Source organism: Rattus rattus, chromosome 1, assembly GCF_011064425.1.
Source record: "Rattus rattus isolate New Zealand chromosome 1, Rrattus_CSIRO_v1, whole genome shotgun sequence".
NCBI classification, from domain to species: Eukaryota; Metazoa; Chordata; class Mammalia; order Rodentia; family Muridae; genus Rattus; species Rattus rattus.
The window spans coordinates 185,939,500-185,960,368 of NC_046154.1; the positions used below are offsets into that span (position 1 = coordinate 185,939,500).

The following is a 20,869-nucleotide window of genomic DNA, read 5'->3' on the forward strand; positions in this document are numbered from 1 at the left end:
GTTTGTGTAAATAGATGTAGGTAGAGAAACATGTTGCATTGTTATTTCCATAAACATTTCTAAGATACCCAAGTAGCGCACATCAACAAAATCTGGAGCATGTCCTGTAGCATTAAAGGTGTACAGAGTACACATTTTCCAACAGAGGAGTAGGAGGGCAAAAAGAAACACAACTTTTCCTTCTACCTGTGATGAGAAAGCTGTTATCTACAGTGGTCATCTGGAATGCTCTGTTTGTGTCCAGCTCCGTTGCGTAGATTGTGTAATGAGTGATCTTTCCATTGGGATATTCTGGAGGATCCCAATACAGTAAAATAGATGAAGAACTAATATTTTTATAGTTTATAATTTGGATGGAGCTTGGCACTTGAAAAGAAGAGTGAACAATTAATGGGAAGAAAAAAGCCAACACCTTAATCACATAAATAATATTTTGAAGCAATTATTTCAAAGGAAATGCATTTGTACCTTGCTCACGTGTCCTAACAGTGAGGACCGTTGGTGGTCCTTCGCCCATGATGGTGAAAGCAGATACACTAATCGTGTGCTCAGTGAATGGTACAAGCCGCCTGACAACGTAAGACAGCTGTTCGGCAGTGATGTCAGTCATATACTGATTCCTGGTGGTTACTATTGAAATCAACAAGAGAAAAAAGGGATATTTGGTTCTACGATCAAAATTAATTTTTCTCAATACACCTATCAGGATATTATCCATTAATATCTTCATATATTCTCATATACAAAATATAATGGAAATATGACTCCTAATAAATATGAACATTTCATGAATTCTAGACTCCCCAATATCTACAAACATCTTGCTGTCATAAAATGTTTTAAAACACGTTAGCACTATTTCGAGAAAAAATTTAACATTCCAAGAAAGACTGGCTGAGGGTTTTTGTTGCTGTTTGCTTTTTTCCTGAAAGCAAACACTAGGCAACAGTATAAGAAAGAAACATTATAAATTTTAATTGCATACTTCAAGAAATGACCACTTTATTTGGACTCAAAATTTATTATACATTTATTAGTCCCAGTGATTGCTTAAAGCAAGCATTCTTGCTTAGTACTTAACCGACACATGCGTGCGCCTACAAAAAAGTCCAAGATATTTAGTTTATTTATAAATTTTGCCTATGAAATTTTAATGAGGAACTAAACTAAATTTGAAATATACAGGGGAGCAGCTGTGTGTCTTTGATGCTTTAGTGCTGCCCCTCTTGGCTTTGCAGAAGAAGAGTAAAGATGTGTTGACTGAAATGCAGTTTTCTTTTACTAATTCTATCACGAATAGAAGAGCATGTTGTTGTTTTTTTTTTATTTTGGAAGGAGGCAAAAACCGTATCATAGAAGAGAACATGAAATAAATACTATTCCTACCTAACACTTTCTAAAAACCAAAGAAACACTAGAACATACCTTCAGTTTGCCCTATATTATACCCTCCTTTTAGAAACAGTAAGATTCACTGACCCCTGAAGAGCAAGTGTAAGCACTAATGACATCACCACATACCAGGGACACCTACACCTGTTTATTGCACCATGCGCTAGAGTTGTAACTTTCTGACCTATTTACCTTTAGTGACATTTGAAAACCTATTCGTCAAAGGCTGCGGAGACCGTGAGGCCTGTAAAAGATTTGAAGATATGTTAATCCCTCCCCATCCCACCTGCTTTGGCAACTGTAATAACTGATTGTCTATGCAGCTCTGCTAGAGACTCTAGGGTGCTACTTTCTCTAGGAAGAAGGTCATGTGGGTTAGAAAGGGCCAGCCACTGCTTGTGTGGCATTTCCATTTGTTTCATGAGGGTATCTGACAGTAAAAAAAGAAATATCTGACTCTAGCCCATGGACCATTAATAACATGGTTGAACTCTCAGCTTGGGTTCATACCTCTGCTAGATATTGGTTTCAATGCGCCTTGGAGAGAATTAAAATTTTACCTACCAACTGGTGAACTTTGCTCTTCAGCCCTAGTGCTGGCAGGAAAGTCATTGTGTGGATGGCTGTTGTATATGAATGAAGCCAGGGAGTGCAGGTCCGAAGACATTTCTCCTGAGCCCTCATAGAATCCTATCATGGGGTCTACTAGGTTCATTATTTCTGGAGACATGGGGTTGTTTATAGACTGCAATTAAAAGTTGACATTGACAAAGAATGAAACTCAATCAGTTCTTCATGACTTCAAATTTTGTCACTTTGAAATTATGCATTTTAAAAGAAAAGAACATTTCTATAACTACAGTGTTCTTCACTTTTCAAGATTTTGTCCTTAACTGGAACCCTGCACCATGGTAATATACTTTGATTACTCTAGTGCTTATTAGAACAGTATTTTAATTTGGAGAAAAAGCGGTACAATTTTCAGACTTGTATTAGTTTCTTTGTGGTATAATTAGATATTTTCATGCAAAGGTTTCATACTGAAATATTTTAAGTTCTCATTCGACAAATATTCTGAGCACATTATTAAAATGGGTTCTGTTTCCTTCTCTAAACATCCTCACTTGTGTACTCCTCATGTGTTTCTGTTAACAGTGATGTTTTAATTTATTTTCAATCAAATAAATCACAGACAAAAAGGTAATAAGTTTGCAAGCAGGATTTATAGTACACCTGTCCATGGTTCTAGGGTATATGGTCAGTAGCTGTCCTTGTTTACATCTCATAATGAAATGCATACATGCCAAATCCACCATGGTGACAGATACTGAAGTGAGACTATCAAGCACAGATTGCAGATGTATATTGTAAAGATGGGCTCAGAGGTAGCTTGATGTCACTTCACTTTGTGGATCCCAACCCAGGATAACAGATCAAAATAGAAAACAGGAAATATGCTTTAGTCAAATGTCTGTATAAAACATTAAATGAATTTTAACCACTATTTAAAAAGAATACCAGAAATATGTGGACTTTGGATTCTAATTTGAACATACTGGTCAACCTAGGCATTAGAGATGAGCAGGAACATTTGGTTATGGTGTAGATTAAATAATGTCAAGACAATATCAATAATTTCCCTAGCCGTAGCCATGGGTTATTATATGGATGAAAATGTCCATCCTTTAGAGAATCAGGCTAGGTAGGCATACAAGAGGAAGAGTGATATGCAGCCAGGAGCTCATTTTTAAATAGTTGGTTGCAAGAAAGAGAACCAGCTGAGGGAGCATTGAACATGATAATACTAGCTGAATCCAGGTTGCGTTGATGAGCTCTTACCATGTAATTTTTCCACTTCTATACCTCTTCGAAATTTCCCAAAATTACATCTTTTTTAAAGAAAGTATTGAAAAACACCTATTTTAAGTCAGTAAGCACTTCTTGGCATCAGCAATAGTGACTGGGTGGCATCATATGGGATGGATACCCAGGTGGCACAGTCTCTGGATGACCTTTTTCTTCAGTCCCTTTTCCACGATTTGTCCCTGTATTTCTGCCCGTGAGTATTTTGTTCCCCCTTCTAAGAAGGACTGAAGCACATTTTGCTCTTCCTTCTTGGGCTGAACATTTTAAGTTCTGCTTCCAAACTCACTTCTGTTTATTACCAATTAAATGCTCTTATGCTTTCAAAATTAATAACAAATTGTCTGTGCTCTGATTATTCCTATGTACTCGGAATACCTGCCCCCTATTTACCTCACATGTTTTCGATTGTCTTTCCTGCTGGAGCCAAAACTGGGTTTTCTTTTCCTTGCTATCATTAATGCCTTCAGTATTTTTAAAGTAATAGTAATAGTAGATGCTCGAGGAAAAAAATTCAGAGAGTAAAAAATTTTGCAGTAGTATTCACAGATTATATGAAGCCCAAGAAGAAGGAAGACCAAAATGTGGATGCTTCTGTCCTTCTTAGAAGGGAAAACAAAATATACATGGGAGGAAATACAGGGATAAAAAATGGAACAGGGACTAAAGGAAAGGTCATCCAGAGACTGCCCCACTTGGGGATCCATCCCATATGCTGCCACCAAACTCAGTCACTATTGCTGATGCCAAGAAGTGCTTGCTGACAGGAACCAGATAGGGGTGGCCCCTGAGAGGCACTGTCAGAGCCCTACTGATATAGATGAGGATGATTACAGCTAACCATTGTACTGAACAAGAGGACCACAATGAAGGAGGTGGAGAAAAGACTGAAGGAGCTGAAGGGGTTTGTAACACCATAGGAAGAACAACAATATCAATCAACCAGACCCTACCAGAACTCCCAGGGACTAAACCACCAACCAAAGAGTACACATGAAGGCACGCATGACTCTAGCCTCATATGTGGCAGAGAACAGCATTGTCCAACATCAGTGGAAGGAAAAGCCCTTGGTCCTGTGAAGGCTTGTTTCCCCAGTGTAGGGGAATGCAGGGCATTGAGGTGGGAGTGGGTGGGTGGGAATGGGAACATCCTCAAAGAAGAAGGTGGAGGGAGAGGTGTTGTCAGAGAAGAGGGAAAAGGGAATAAAATTTGAAATGTAAATACATAAAATATTCAAGAAAATAAAATTATAATAATTATAATAATAATAAAAATCTACAAAACATATCATTTAAATGCCAAGTTTTCTGAGAAATTAAAGATGGGGAAATGATTTAAGTGAACTTCCAGCTTTCTAAATATCACTACTAAAATTAATAAAATCATCCAGAAGCTAGGAAGATGACTGAGATAGTGAAACGCTTATTGCACAACCACAAGGAACTGAGTTCAGATCTCACTATCATGTACATAATTGCCAGGCAGCATGGTAGCCTGCCTGCAATTTCAGTGCTCAGAGGTTGAGACAGGAAATCCTCAGGACCGGCTGCCGAGCTAGACTAACTTTCTAAGTTGCACTGAGTTCATTTCAAAGATCTTACCTCAATACAAAAAGTGGAGAGACTGAGGGGATGCCTACCATCAACAAGCTTGGAACATGTGATCATGTGATCCCACACACATGTAATCATGCTTTCACACATGCACATGTAGGATAAAAACAGTACTAGGGGACAGGTGGGTACAGTATATTTACTGATCAGTTAAAACCAAGAGTCACAGTTCAGGGAGAGACCCAGTCTCAAACTAAGGCATCCAGATATCGACCTCCAAATAAACATAAATTGGAAGATTCACCCATAGCAGATACATACACACCATCACCACCACAATCACCACCACCATCATCATCGTCTTTAATCTTGGCCACAGAATACTATTTTGGGGAAAATTAGAGGACACCCATAGTGTCCATGTCATCCAGGTGAAGGCAAGTACAAGATAGAAGGAGGCCTGTCATTGGAGGAGAAGGAAGGATGGGCAGGAGAAAAGTTTGAGAGAGAGGAGGAGACTGAAGGAGGCGGATGAAGCATCAGAGAGAACATGGAGGCTGATGTTAAGATTCCTCTCTGCAGTTTTACAGGTTGTTATGAATAGTCTTAAGGGATGGATGTGTATAGGACTTTGTATGTCTAGGTGGGTAATTATATCTTATCACTTGGATCAGAGGTTATTGTGTTGTGTTCTTTCATGTGGTGATTTAAGTTTAAGAGAGTATGTAGCAGCTGGCGACACTAGGCCGCCACGGAATTGGGATGTATATTTCTAGCATGGTGGCAACCCGTCTTGAGAACCTGATGGATAGAGAGATTATTGCCAAACTCAGAGAGAAGCCATTGGTAGTGTGATATGGGATGGAGCAAAGTGGGTGAGAGGCTTTGCTGACTGAGATGAAGGGAAAGAGAACATGAAATAGAACAAAGTAAAGATTTTCTGAATTCTCGCAGCTCGTTTGAGTTCTGACTCCACAGGGAAAAGTAGGAGGACGTGAATCACAAACATATAATTCAGAAACACGCTGATATTTGAGCCAATATGCTATGTCAGAACCACACAGCTGCTCCCCCTCTCAATCCCATGCCCTTTGAAAATCTACCATTACAAAGCACAATGGACGAAGTCACGAGGTAGCACAAAGAACTTCACCTTCAACCGTGATTTTGCATTAAATCTCTCAATAGCTTCTACCACATGTCAAATAAATTATGGAGGGACAACCGTAGCATTCCATCAATGAACCAAGATGAGCCTACCTGTGAACAAACTGCCATTTTGATGTAAGAATTGGCTTGCATGCTTTTGACGCTGAATCTCACCCCAATTCTAATTTTCACTGGAAACCCTTTCTTAAACCAGGGCAACTAAATTGAACTCTGGTTTCCTATCAACCAGAAATGTCATAGATTATCATTAATTATTCCATATTCAGAATAGTTCTCATACATCTCATTCAAAATATATACATATATATGTATATGTGTGTGTGTGTGTGTGTGTGTGTGTGTGTGTGTGTTATATTGGGTTTTTCTAGAGAGAAAAGACAGAGCAAAAGTGACTAAATGGAATTAGACTTTTACAAGAAAAAAGAGGAAGAAGGAAAAGAGGTAGAAAGAAGGGGACAAGAGTGGAAAAATGAAGCCCATTGCAACACATAAGTTTGATGCCTACAGAGTCTAAATGACTGGACTTAGAAGTGCTGTTGTTCTTTATTAGGTAATTTTGTTACAAGTCTTACTCTGTACATTAATAGACGTTTAGCAGAATCTCTGGCCCTTACCCCCTAAAACTATATTCCCAGTTGTTACAAAGAGGGTATCCTATGTTTAAAATAAAAAAGCAAAGTTGCCTCTAGTTGAGAGCCACCAAGTTAGGGAATGTCACTATCCATCAACATGAAAGGGCTAGCATATGTTAGGGAGGAATCCTTGGAATTTATGTGAAAGATCTGGAAGTCTGCAGAGTTAAATTCCCAATCCACCTGAATAAACCAACTTGATTTTACATGTAATAACCTCCATTGCAGCAAGCGGGATTTCTGTCAACTTAGACTCACTGGAGTATGCTGAATTGAATTAATGAAATGCTTGACATATTCTTAAGAGAATCTTCTGTTTCAATATATCATTTATGTTTCTATCAAAGAAAAGGGAATAAAAGGAATGTTATAGTTAACATGTTTGAAAGCATCCTAAAGGATGCTAATTTGGTGAACAAATACTTCAGGTTTTAATCAGGTTTTGCCCCATCTGTGCTCAATCTTGATAAGGCAGTCCTATCTCTTCATCTTCCTCTGTCCAACTAACTAGGCTCTCACCTCTGGTTCACCAGGCAAAACAGTTGATAAACTTGAGAAAGCCGTGGAGTGAAAAAAAATAATCAGAATTAATTTTTGAAATCTGTGATGCTAGCAACCAACTGGAAAAATGCCTCAGGCTTTACCAAAGTGTGATATTCAAAAAAAGCATCATTTTATGGAGGGATGAGTTTAGAGGTCTTCAGACCAATCCTATAAGAATATGATATCCAAAGTAAATTAATTTTAATTTTTGTTTTAAAAGGACAAAATTTACACTAATGGAGAAATTAGTTCTGCTGGGCATGTTCCTAGTTTAACTCAATAAACAACACTGTGCAAAGTTTGGAGAAAGGCTCATTGCCCCCACACTATGATATAAACAAAGAGAGGGACTAGGCAAAGATAATCTGGAAAGCAGAACTAGTGAAAAGAGGAAGCTATTGCTTAAGAAAACCGTGTCCATCCACAATAAAAAATTAAATCTTTCTGTATAGGTGCAACACTATACAGAATGGCATTTTAAGGTACCATATATCAAATGAGATGCTGAACACTTGTGCCCAGGAGATATCTCTTGATCACACTGATCAAGTTTTAGCTCCCTTCTCTTGCCATTTGATCAAGTTAATGAAACTGGAAATATAAGAATGAGTTAGACTAGATTTTCATGGATTCTAATCCCCAGGAAGCACAATAATAAATATTCTAGAGAAAGGAGGGATGGACTGACTAGTAAATGTCATCAAGAAAATACTTCAGTCCAAACAGGAAAAGAATAAAACTTCTTATTCATCCATATATGTTTTAAGTTTAGAAGAATATATAGAGCCTCATAATTGCTAAAAACAAACCCAATCAGTGTGCCTGTAGTGAACAGTAGTCAATGTTTAGAGTATATTGGCTAGCAGCTGCTTCTGTGGTTCTAATACCCCATTAGCACAGTTGGTAAAGTATTTAGTAAAGCCTGAATTTCTAATTGTTGGTTAAAAATATTATTAATATTTTTAGAACATTACAGAAATTCAAATACACATTGAGAGGTTGAAATAAATGTCCTCCAGGTCTGACATTCAAATTTCAATAATATTTTTCTAGTGTTTGTTTAAATATCAAACCTAGTATTATAAAGATACTTCATATTATTTTTAATAATCCCTATTTCTAAGAAACAAGAAAATCACAGTGGGACAGTAGAAAAGCACTCCAGTGACAGCGATGATTCAGTGAGTCAGAATACAGAATACTTTAGTTTTGTTTCTTTATAATTTCACCATCATATGTGCCCTGTGAGCAGCAGGGGAAAAGGTGGGGTGAATATAATGATGAATGATTATAATGAATATCAATGCCCTGTTTCTGCCTTCCTTTCTCCAGACCTCATTCCTAAGCATTTGAAGCACTTACAGTTCTATATTTAATTTCTGGAATCACGGAGTAAAGTGCCTATATTCTGTGTTAGACTCCTTTGCCTATGATAGGGAGGGGCTAGGTGACTTAGGTACATACACGTCTTCCTCATCACTTCTCAGATCTCCTGAGTTTATGTTCATAAACACAGTAACATGCTAAGCACCAGAGCATATGTGAATCTACAGTGAATGTCCTCTCTGTTGGCTCCTCAATATCTACCTCCTGCTGCCCTGCTTCAGATAATCTCCTCCCCCTCATGTTGGTGAGATGGGATGTGTTGCTACTACGAAGATGATGGGATGTAACCACATGATATTATAAGCCCTTTCTTTGCTTGTTTGATGAAGTAAATGGCCAGTGTTGAACAGGACCTAGACAAGAAACTATAGTATCTTCTAAGAGTAAAAGGTAGCACCAACTAAAACAGAAAGCCAATGGGAAGCCAAGGCCCTTAGTTCTGTAGCAAAAGGAAAATTAACTCTGCTAAAACAACAAACAAGTCTAGAACAGTCTCAGTCAATCTCCAGATAATACCATACCTCAGCAAACCCCATGACTGCAGCATTAGGAGACCCTAAGCAGAAATCTTGATTAATCTGTTCTGCACTCTGGCTGTCAGGAACTGTGATATCAGGAATGCATTGTTTGAAGCTACTGAGTTTGTGTCAATAGTCTCTCAACAGTGGGAAACCAACATAATGAGAAAACAATGGAGACCCAGGAAAGGGACAGCAATACTAAGTGAAGGTGGGGACACAGAAAGAAGACAGATGCTTAATCATCATGCTCTGAAGGTAGACACAGCTGACTATGTGACTATTGAATATTAAAGAGAACGTAAATTGAAGAAGAGTCTAGAATTTCAAACTTTCATGAATAGAGTACAATAGTGCCACTATCCTAAAAGAAAAATCAGAAACACAAGTCATCAATGCTCATTTTAAAGTCTTCTGAATCAGTCCTCTTAAAGAACAGTTTTAAAGACAAAAACCAGCCCAAAAGATGGAGTAATTCTCAGCTCATAGCTTGGTTCTCAAGCAAGCTATAGGTCAGCCTCTCTTCAGACAATGTCCTTGTCACATGAAAACTGTTAATTGCCTTGGCCAACTTTCTTCTGGATATCCTATGAGGCCACCATCCTTTCAGTCCCACCTCTCTATTGCTAGGATCCCAATGGAGCCTCCTGTTTCCTATTGTTCTATTCATTGGGGGAGGAGTTATTTGGCTTAGTTTCCTGTTATTTTGTTTTAACGGGGTGGAGTTTAGACACACTTAAACCCTGGTAGAATCATCCTAGGTAGAAATTCACAATGTCAGAAATAAAAGGTAGAAAACACGTAACCAATGATTGCCAACGATTGGTTGGTTACCAAGAGGAACCAATGATTGAAAATGTGAGATCATTTTTAACAAGGGCTATATTTAGTGTACATGGTGATACACACCTGAAACGTGGAGACTTGATTGATAATCAGCGAAAGACAACTAGATAGGAAAGTGTTAATGATATGTAAGGGACCTGGAAAAAGAGCTCCTGAAACATGTCTCTAAAATACATTAGAAAATAGTAAGGACAGCCATTAGCATTGCTAACAGCTATAATCATTTAAATCTAACACATGGCAAAGGTGCAGTATATAAAAGTAGATGAAGAATTAAGCAACAGGTGGTATTAAAAGATGTACAGTAAGGGGCAGAAGGATGAATGTAGGAAGGAACATATATTGATTTAGGGAAGAAATTGTTAATATATTGAGAATTGTTAACAGTATTTATTCCCTGTATTTGAAACTGAGGTCACGTGTGACTCCTAAAAAGATTCCAAAAATGTAAAGTGCTTTTGAGACAGACATGGGGTTAAACAGAAAGAGAGAGCACCTAGTCTGAGAGATACCTCGACAAGAAAACAAGATAATCAATGGGGATATTAAACCAGGGGTTTTATCTTCTGTGCTTTACTGCCAACCCTGTAAGACATGTATGTGGGCAATATGAAATGGGGAAGCATGAGCCGGCAAGATTACTCAGCCGGTAAAGCATCTGTCTGAAAAGCCAGATGCCAGAGTTCAGATCCTCAGAACCTAAGTTCAAAGCTGAGCATGATGACATGCACCAGTCTTTCCAACGGTGGGAAGAAAAGAGACAGACAGATCCCTGAAAGCTCCCGGGGCAGCCATCTTTGCTAGTGCAACAGAAATCTGGACCAGTTAAACATCCTGCCTCAAACAAAAAGTAGACACCACATAAGGACTTCTATGTGAGTGCACGGTTCAGGTATACGTTTAACCACACATACACCCCACATGTAAACACACTCATGCATGTACACACATACACAGATACACTTTAAAAACATGAAAGTAAAAATTATAGGCTGACTTTGTCCAAGGTCACATTGTAAAGCCCAGCAGAGTCAAGGCAAAGATCCAAGACTCCTTGGTTTGGACCTGGTATTTCCTCCATTCCTCATCAACACTTCAAAGTGGAACAATAACCAACCACATGAAGAAGTAGAGTATCTGAAATGGATCTGATATAACAAGAATTGATCTCCACCCCACCCCCCGGACACATGAGAATAGAATGGCCCTTCTTCTTAAGAAGCTGAGTGTTGAGTAGACTGAAGGGTCAAACGCCAAGATTACTTCCAATGAGTCACAAATATTAGCACTGAACTTACTACATGTCAGCTACAAGCTGCTCTCTTTACATACATCAGCCATTACACCCACATCATTGACCCGTAGCTATAGGATCTCGTGTAATTCCTAAGTCTCAAGTTCAAGAGTCAGGCCACCTTCCCCAGGATTAAGCCATCAATAATGGCAGAACTAGGGACTAAGCCCTAACCATTTGCCTTCTGAACCTACATTCTTAACCATGCCATCCTCTAACAGCCAGTACCATATTTAAATACAGATTGAATGGCTCTAATTATCAAGTTCTTTCTGCTGTGTTACAGGACCTCACGCTGGCCTTTCCAGAACCTTTTAACTTCTAGAGAAAAACAGGTGTGTCTGGCTAGTCAACAAATGGCATTAGCAAATTTGGGAAACCTGTCACCTGGTTCAAAGAAAACTAAGTATCTATTTTGAGATGTTCTCTGCAGCAACAAATGCTTAAGCTTCTGCTCTTTGATGAGATGCCAACTAGAGTATCAGAAACCATAAAACTCACTATTCATTACACAGAAGAAAGGACACAAGATAGGACTGAAGTTCAACCTGGGAATGAATGTCCTGAATCGCTACATAGCATTGACTACCATGATGAAATCAATGCCAGAGGTAAGGGAAGTCTGGTCCTAGAAACAGAGGAACTGGAGAGAGGGCATGTAACACTAGTGCAAAGAATAGCAATTCTGAACTGAAAACAGCAGACGCCAATGTCTTAATAAGCATCACACATGTTCCTAATGGCCTAATGATTGCCACGCTGGTCCTAAGTACACAGACTTAGCATGCCAACGTGACAATAGAAGAAATCTGGGGACTTCAAGGGTCCTCACTGGTGGGTGACTGCATTGGCCAGGGCAATACATCAGAAGTCCATCAGCTGCCTACATTGCCTAACAGAGATAAGAGGAGAAAATAAGGTAGCCACTGTGTTTAAATGCAATGTTAATAAAGATCAAATCCTCTCGTGTTAAAGGAGCACTTGAATTTCTTTATATTTAGTTGCATGTTTTCAATAAGAAAAGGCAGTGCTGTGGCCATTAGGTTCTTTCATTCAAAATAGGACAAAATTATTTATGGACAGCAGTCTTTTTTTGGCAACTGTTCTGAATTATAAGCCTCTGAGACAACATTTAAATCATAATCATAGTCTCTAAGCAACATATTAACTGGATGAGAATAATAAAGGCCACATACAGAAGTACCTTTAGTCCTGTGTGACAGTTCGATAGACATTTTTCATATGAAAAGAGAATGGTAACACTCAACTAACAAAGCCTAAAATAAACTGTGATCTACTTAATATCTCAACAAATCTCAATTTATTTTAAGTCCTGGTAGCAAGTTTGTCAAAACTTAATGAGGAATTTTGACAAATTGGCCAAGTTACCAGTGACCAGAACCAATGGAATGGGCTCAGCAAAACAGGAAATAAAAGTCAATACCTCATCTTGTCCTGTGAGCAGAGTATTTTCCAAAACTACTCCCGTCTCTAGGACTGACACTTTCACACGGTACTGGCTGATGATTCCGTTTGGTTGTCGAGGTTTCCGCCAAGTAATTCTTATTTCTGTGGCTTCTACCTCTGCGATCTGTAAATCAAACACTGCTCCTGGAACTAAAAAACAGGGTTTTTTTTTTACATATCAGAAAGAGTAAATACATTTTCAAATGCAAAGTACTCCTTAACTCCTTAGCCCATGATATTAGATGTATAAATAGCTCTGGGAAATTGACTAGAATTATTGCTAACATATTAAAAATTAACTGTGGCAAAAAGATTCCCTAAAAGTATGGAAATTTAAAACTAATTGTATGCGTAGTCTTCTCAAAATAGGAGGGACAGCATAAGATGGAATCATTTCCCCCAAAGAAAAAGCCACACGTTTCTGAAATCATTTCTGGACTGCGGAGATGCTCAGGGGCAGGGGTGAGGAGTGGGGGAAGGACTTGTCTTCAAGCCTGACAACCTTCTTGAGCTTCTCAGATGGATCCACAGAACTCATGATGAAAGGAAAGAAAGAATAGACTACCCAGTGTAGCTCCCTACGCTCTACAATCACAGCATGGTAATACACAGTCCTCCAGGAGTTCACATACAACAACAGCAATAAAATAATCTTCCCAGACAAGCTCTTTATAAATAATTAATTCCTAGTCCAAACCTTGATGTCTTTACAAAAATTATAACAACATACCCCAAACCAGTAACCAGCATGCTCAGGATACAGTGAAATACAGTTGACATGAGCAATTCGCTGCCTCTTAATTTAATGCGTGAACTTGTGTGAAGACTCGATTGAAGTTTGTCTGCTGAGTTTAAAAGTTAGCCATGTCAAGCTAACTTTTAGGTGTCTTTGTTTGCACGGAGTAGTCAAAACAAGACTTACGTATAAAATGGCGGAGAGTAAGATCTAGACAACCCAGTGCCGGGAAGACAAGGAACGAAGGGTAAATAATTCTGGGCATTTTATCATGCTTTTGAGTACCTGACAACCCCACACACACACACCCTTCCTCACCTATAGGATACATGATTTTTATTTTTCCTTCAACTCCCATAAAGTTACTGTAAGGATCCAAAATCAAAAGAACTTCTCAGATACAAGTTCAGGAATGAGAAAAAGGTTGGACCCCCAGTGCAGAGGAATGCTAATGAGGGTGGCTGGGGGAGGAGGAGGGGCAGCTTATAGACAGGAAACTGGGAAAAGGAATAACATTTGAAATGTAAATAAAGAAATATATCCAATTAAAAATAAAGAAAAAGAAAAACCCATCTCCTTTCATGATCAAGATAGAATACACAATGATCTCATTTCCTTTGGCCATCTCACAGTGGGAGAGGGCTAGCAAATTTCAATTAGAAGAAAGCCAGCCACACTATGGCAGATTTTGCCCCAATAGATTGTTTTTCTTTGTCTCCATGAAGTTATCAGTACAAACATCACCTAGGCAATGTAAAAATATAAATATTTCTAGTTACTTAATTGAGTACTTTCTGACTGAATTCTGGTGGTTACGATTATAGTATCTAGCATGGGCAAAAGCTGTAATCAAAAGTGGGAGGGAGGCCCAATGTCATTCGCTACAATTCTGAGTCTGTAATGGAAGATAACTCTTCAGACTCTTTTCCCCACTGATTTTCTGAGGAAAGCATACATTTTGGTCTAAGAAAGATGTTAGAGATAATTCTGGGGTGGGATGGAGTCACTCATCACCTCTGAACGCTCTTGTCACTGCTCTAGGCACCGGCCAACACGGGGAAGAAAGAGGCAGAAAGCCTCCAACAGGCCATCTTTCATAAAAGTTGTATCTTATTAAAGTTATTGTTTCGAGCACTTATGTTGCTAACAATGTGTTTACTTCTGTGTATAGTACAAGAATATAGAAACCTTTCCAGGAATTATAAACAGAGCAACAGACACAGCCAAACCTCTCTTTACCTTCTTTTGTATATTGTTTGGGAGTTGCTGTGTAGTGAAGACCTTAGACAGCGTTGTGTAGTATGAATCACAGAAGAGACCAGGAGTTTTCCATTAATTTAAATTAACACACAATTCATAACTAAACGTTTTATCCAATCAAGCTATAAGTCTACTACTTGAAATATAAATGAATTGTCTCACACATATGTGTTAACACAAATTAATATAAAACAGGCAGCTGAATAGAGTGCGGTTTCATGAGTCTATGAAAAGAATGATTTAAACTTTATCAAAAGGGCCAAGTACTTTCCAAAGTACTTATAATCTATGAGACTTCCAGGTTTTTCACATTTTCACCAGCACTTGACATTTTTTCCAGCCACTGTAATTGTTTGGCAGTAGGGTCCTAGTGTGATTGTAATTTTTATTCCCCAGTCACTGGGGAATTAAGATGCTAAATGCTTCTCATGTTTTATTTGAAAAGCCCTCCAATATTTTGCTTATTGTTTATTGAACTAATTTTAAAAAAGACAAATGTTTGCATGAAAAAAAAGAATTGTCTCTTCCTGTTTGTGAAAGCATAGTAGGAACACATAAATATATTAATACCATAGAAAATTACCCATGGATTATTACTGTCTCTTAATATGTGAGTCATGTTTGTGAATAATAGCAGTTTATGTATATTAATCAACAAAACTTTAAAAGCTACATCATGACCCCAATGTATTCTATTGTAATTCAAGTAAAGATTAAGGGACTACTTTTTTTTTGACTACAAAAAACTTAGTGGATGAAGGAAGTGGGGCAGACAGCACCGTCTTTCCTCTTTAGAGAGACACTTAGCTTGTATCCCACACACTCTTACAGAGAAACCAGAGATGCATGGATTAGGTTGATCCCTTTGAGATCGATACAAAATTAAAGGAAGCTAAGCACACAGTGCAATTACTCACAGTGCAGAAGCAATTCTTAAGGAGTTAGCAGCAGAGACTGCGTCATGGTCAAAACAACGTATTTGCGAGTTTTATGGAAAAATAAGGAATAAACAGACACAAAATTACTAAAGGCAATTCTGGGTAATTTAAACGTTTTAGGTGAAAAGCTATTAGAAGTGAAATGGGATGATCATACTGTAGCAAAGGAAATACATGAGGAAGACGCTCTCCATAACCAAATCTAGTCAAATTAAACTTCTATTTAAAAAGCACAGAGAGAACCTTAAAATTAAAATCCAGGAGGATTCATTAAAAAAAAAATACCTTCTCTTCATGCCTATTGGATAAGCGCTCAGGAAAATAGAAGTGATATGTGTATAAAAACCTTAGGTATGTATCCTATAAAACTAGTACAGTAATAGCATATTTCTCTGATGACCAAATCGACTATGGGTCTTGAGAGTCCATGTTAATGAAATCAACCACACTGGGATGTTACAGACACAAAATTTTCTATTCGAGATCAACCCAGCATTTGTCTATGAATACTTGAACATTGGTAAGAACCCTATTTATTTTTACTAGTTATTTTAGGAGAAGTAACCTAGTTATAATTATTTTAAAACAAACATTAAATACTTTTAAGATATGAGGCCGTCAAAAAACGTTAATTAAAATACAACCCACCGTTTAATAATAATAAATGATAAAGAATAAAATTCGGATCTCAGTTCTTACTTGACTCTAGCTAATGCAGTGAGCCATTTCATTGCCTCACGCAAGTTTCCTGATTTTTTTTTCCCTTGTTTTTATTCTGTGTAACGGCCCTGACCTGGAACTTGCTCTCAAGAAAAGGTTGGCCTTGAAACTCACAGAGATCTGCCTACCTCTGCTTCCTGAGCGCTGGGATTAAAGGCAAGCATCATCATGCCTGGCTAGTTTTAGTAGTCTTTTATGGTACAATTTTTAGTTGTTGGGAGTAAGACTAACTAATGTCAGAAGGCAAAACATCCTGCAGTTGCTAAAGCATTACATGAAAGCCCTTCTTTCTGCTGAAGGAATGGTCATGGAGCCCCAGGAAAGAAGGTGGGCTTGAGCAGAGACGCCTCATGCCTTTCCAGTCTTTGGTGGGGCTCCCTGAGTCAGTGGCTACCCTCTAATAGCCTCTAGAATGCAGTCTTAAGGAAAAGCAGCTGATGGAGATAGGAGGATGAGAGGCAGGACAAATTGCTTCTCAGAGTCAACAACTAGAGTCATCTATTCAAGATAATGTGGTGTGCAACACAGCCCAGTTGAAAACTCTGCAAGTGGGTGCATAGGGATCTATGCATTTGGTGAGTAAAGTGACCATATAAAGGGAAATATATTTTAGGCAATAACACATCCAAACAGGGTGGCATTGTTGGTTGCCACATGTCATCTAATTCTTTATCTTAGTCAAGTGCTGGGGTGCAGGATCAATAACAAGAAGAAGATATTTCTATCCGTTTTGCTTTGATCCATTTTGTGCTGCAGAATGAACCTGGACCCTAACGCATGCTAAGCAGGCACTCTGCCGCTGACCAGCTACATCCCTACCCAGACAATTACCTAAAAGTATAGACTAAGTTTGAAAGCCCCTAAGAGAGACTGGAAAGCATGCAAAAGATTGAAATGCGTTGACTTGTATAAAACTAGGAAATCAGATTGGTCAGGTGGCTCTGGGAGTAAAAGCACATGCACACACACACACAAGCACGCGCACACACACACACACACACACACACACACACACACACACAGAGTAAATAAATGTTTAAAAACAATAGTGGGTCAAGGAGTGGCTTGAGGAAACCTCTGCTGTGTATCGTAGCCATCCAAAAAATGCTCTTAGCTTTCTGGGAAATGCTCAAAAGCGCTTTTTGGAATAAATTAGAGAAAACTTTAGGAAAATCACACGGAAGCAAGGGCTCTTTGGATGGGAAAAAACACTAAAATCTTAACATCAACCAATGAAACCCTTTCCCTCATGAGTATACATTCCCATTTTAATCTACATATTCAAATTATGAATATGTATAGGATATATGTACACAAAGATTTTTTTCACTTGACATAGATAAGCTTAAGGTTTTTGACAGTCTTTCAACAACCTGAGTATCAAAATTTCCTTTTTTTTTTTTTTCCTTTGAAGGGACAGATGGTTAAAATTTCCTGATGGTTGCTGCCCTCTAATGGTCTAATTCGCAAGTGATAAAGTAATGAATGAATGCCCAACTGAATTGTGTAGGTAGCTGTGTGCACATATATGCTTAAATACGTCATCAGTTATGGTATGGTGGCTACCACACAAACTCTGGAAACTTTGTCTAGTGTTAGTTTATTCTCAAGCACGGTGACTTCTATGCCAGTAATTATATCTGAATAGCAGCGAAGGCATTGAGCAAGTTTAGAATGAACCAGGGAAATGTGAAGTCGTCCTTTAGCAATAGATTTCACCCAAAATATTGGTGCTTAATAAACACACTTATTATAACTTCTTGAGATATATTATCTTCCAGTGTTCTGTAAGTTCTGAGAACTTTGATTTTGTTTACTCACCAGGAAGCCTTACTAATTCAGAAAATGTCTCATCAAAATACATTGTTCTGGGTGGTAGAAATATAGGGATTTCTCTGGACATGACTTACGTGAGAAAACACATTCAATGTCTGCTGAATACTGTCATTTAGCAGTATTACGTGTGTGTTGTTAATTTAAGACTTCTTGGTGTTCTTCTAAAAAAAGACCACCATGACTCTTTGCCACAGCGAGCACTGTCTTCTTAAGTCCTCCCTGCTCTTGGTCCTTTCCTTCATGAAGCAGGCTGTAGGTTCTGATATTCTAGAGAGCACAGGCTCAGAATAAAGTAGATAGTAACTTAACAAGGAAAACAATGGGATTTAAGTACACACAAACCAAATTTCTCCTTGAAATCACATGATACCAATTCAATAAAATTCACAAGCATTTCAAACGTATTGCATTAACCATATAAAGGAGAAAGTTCTTACCATCCGGGGGAGTAAATACTGAAAGATTTGACTTGGGTCCAACCCCAGCACTGGTTTCCGCAGCAACATAGACATCATACATTGTGAATGGTGTGAGATGTGTAAACGCAAACCGGAGGTCTTTCGTGCTATTATCCAAAATCCGCCCTGCAAAAAAGCAGAACAGACCCATGGGTTTTATGGGTATTTCATGGAATACATAATCATTTCATATCATGTATAGAAGCAAGGACGGTAACCAAATTGCTAAAGAAAAATGTTGTTATTATGGATGAATACATTTGAAACATTTGCTTTAGTTTGATATAAATTTAAACAGTAGACACGACATGGAGATCTCCGGGCGAATAAAATAATTTTTCTTACATTAGAGAGCCCTGTTGAGTTCCTTTTTAGTTTTGATATACTTAAATGGGCAACAGAGGTGGGTGACCCAGTTCCTTTGGGATACTGTTTGTCTGACACACACAATGCCCTGGGTTAGATCCCCAGTATATTATAATAATGAAAATGAAGGTGTGTATATAATTCAAGATTTCTGAACTTGGAGGTGGACACAGAAGGGTCAGAGAGCACTATTGCCCTGACTCCTTATATGAAGTTCTCAGACTTCAAGCTCATGTCAACACAATATCTACTAGCCTCGGGCTACTCACTTTCATTCTGTATCTGATGTAGCTCTTAACTCCACACTACCAATTTAGTGTGTGGTGATTTTATTAACCTCACAGATAAAAGTTAAATTATAAAGGTTTCTTAAATAATTTTCTGATCATAAATATTATCACCAATAGCAATAAAATGTATTATCTGATTTTCTTGTTCTTCTTGTTCTTCTTGTTCTTCTTGTTCTTCTTGTTCTTCTCCTTCTCCTTCTCCTTCTCCTTCTTCTTCTTCTTCTCCTGCAATGTGTTTCTATTTGAAGTCCTGTTACTCTACGACCTGAGGCAACATTACTTTCATCAGATCCACCCATCAAAGGGTCTCACTGCTGACTGTGTTTTTACCTGGTTTGGACGCTCACCAATGATGCCCACTCTTTATCCACTCAATGTCATTGCCAGGAGCAATTGCCTCACATAAACCATACACGTTCTAAAACTGCTCTTGCTGACGGAGGAAGAGAAAACCTGTTCCAACTTCCATGACATTGACCCTGACCACATTCAAAATGACACTAAATTGGTGCCTTGCATTTTCTCAGCTTCTATAGGCAAGTGGACTTGCCTTCTCAATGATTGACTTAGCACTTTCTCTTCAGATTTTCAAACCCTTCTGTCTCCTCTTCAGTCTTAGATAATGGTCTTGTTTCCCACTGCATGAAATACTTAGGTCAGGAAGAAATCATCTGCCTGAGGAGTCCCTCTAGCAGGACTCTGCCTTACGATAGGCATGCCATATTTGTAGGTTAATCCAATCCCTGTATTTAAGAAAAACACCTTACCTCTACCACCAGAATAAACTTTTCAACAAATCTCACCCAGCTTATGTCATTTTTTCCTTTTGTTTTTCATTTTTAGAAACCTACTAATATTATTCCTAACAAAAATGAAATTTTCAACTGTGCTTACTCCAACCCCTACTCCCCTCTCATTTGCATTCAAGCTTCTAATTAAAAGAAGGTATATGTTATCCAAGAGTTGAAAACTAATACCAAGTAGAAAAGTTGTGTGTGTGTGTGTGGGGTGTAGTTGTGTGTGTGTGTGTGTGTGTGTGTGTGTGTGTGTTTGCGCACACACGCGCGCACATACACACACGCATACACATGCACCAGGGCACAGGAAATGCTCTATCTTTTACTTTTAGAACCTTAACATATTTCAGATTTTTAGTAGCAAAAGTTACTTAGAAATGAGTCTACTCACATGATGACTACCACAGAACCTTCACAAGGAAAGGATTTGCAACTTTAAGGTGGTTTTTTTTTTTTTTTGGTGCTTTCAAATAAACATATGACATTTATGTTATTTGACCATTGCTTGAATTAAACTTGGGCAGTTAACTACAGGATCTCATATTCAGAAAAAAAAGCTGCTAACTTAATATGCTTCCCATAGAATATCAGAACTCCTCTAGTTACCTCTGACAAGAGGATACTCAAGTCTGCTTATTTATAAGATGGAGAATCCATTGCCATTTAAGGCCACCAACAGCATTTTGAATAACCATTTCACAGCATATTTAAATTCACAATAATTTTGGACAGAGTACAGGCAGTGTGTCCAGAGAGTGCTGGAGATTATAAGTCAATGGTTTGATTTAAATGGAAACCTGATT

General features: G+C 38.2%; 1 protein-coding gene across 1 annotated transcript in view; it reads right to left on the reverse strand.

The window, feature by feature from the left end:
• Positions 1-20,869, reverse strand: part of Ptprq (protein tyrosine phosphatase receptor type Q) — a 178,257-nt gene that overhangs the window by 146,174 nt on the left and 11,214 nt on the right. The window contains exons 8-12 of the mRNA XM_032890794.1: positions 18,593-18,739; positions 12,643-12,815; positions 1,957-2,137; positions 469-630; positions 187-366 (exon numbers count right to left, since the gene is read on the reverse strand). Of these exons, the coding sequence (XP_032746685.1) occupies positions 187-366; positions 469-630; positions 1,957-2,137; positions 12,643-12,815; positions 18,593-18,739 (843 nt within the window). The remainder of the gene's footprint in view (positions 1-186; positions 367-468; positions 631-1,956; positions 2,138-12,642; positions 12,816-18,592; positions 18,740-20,869) is intronic.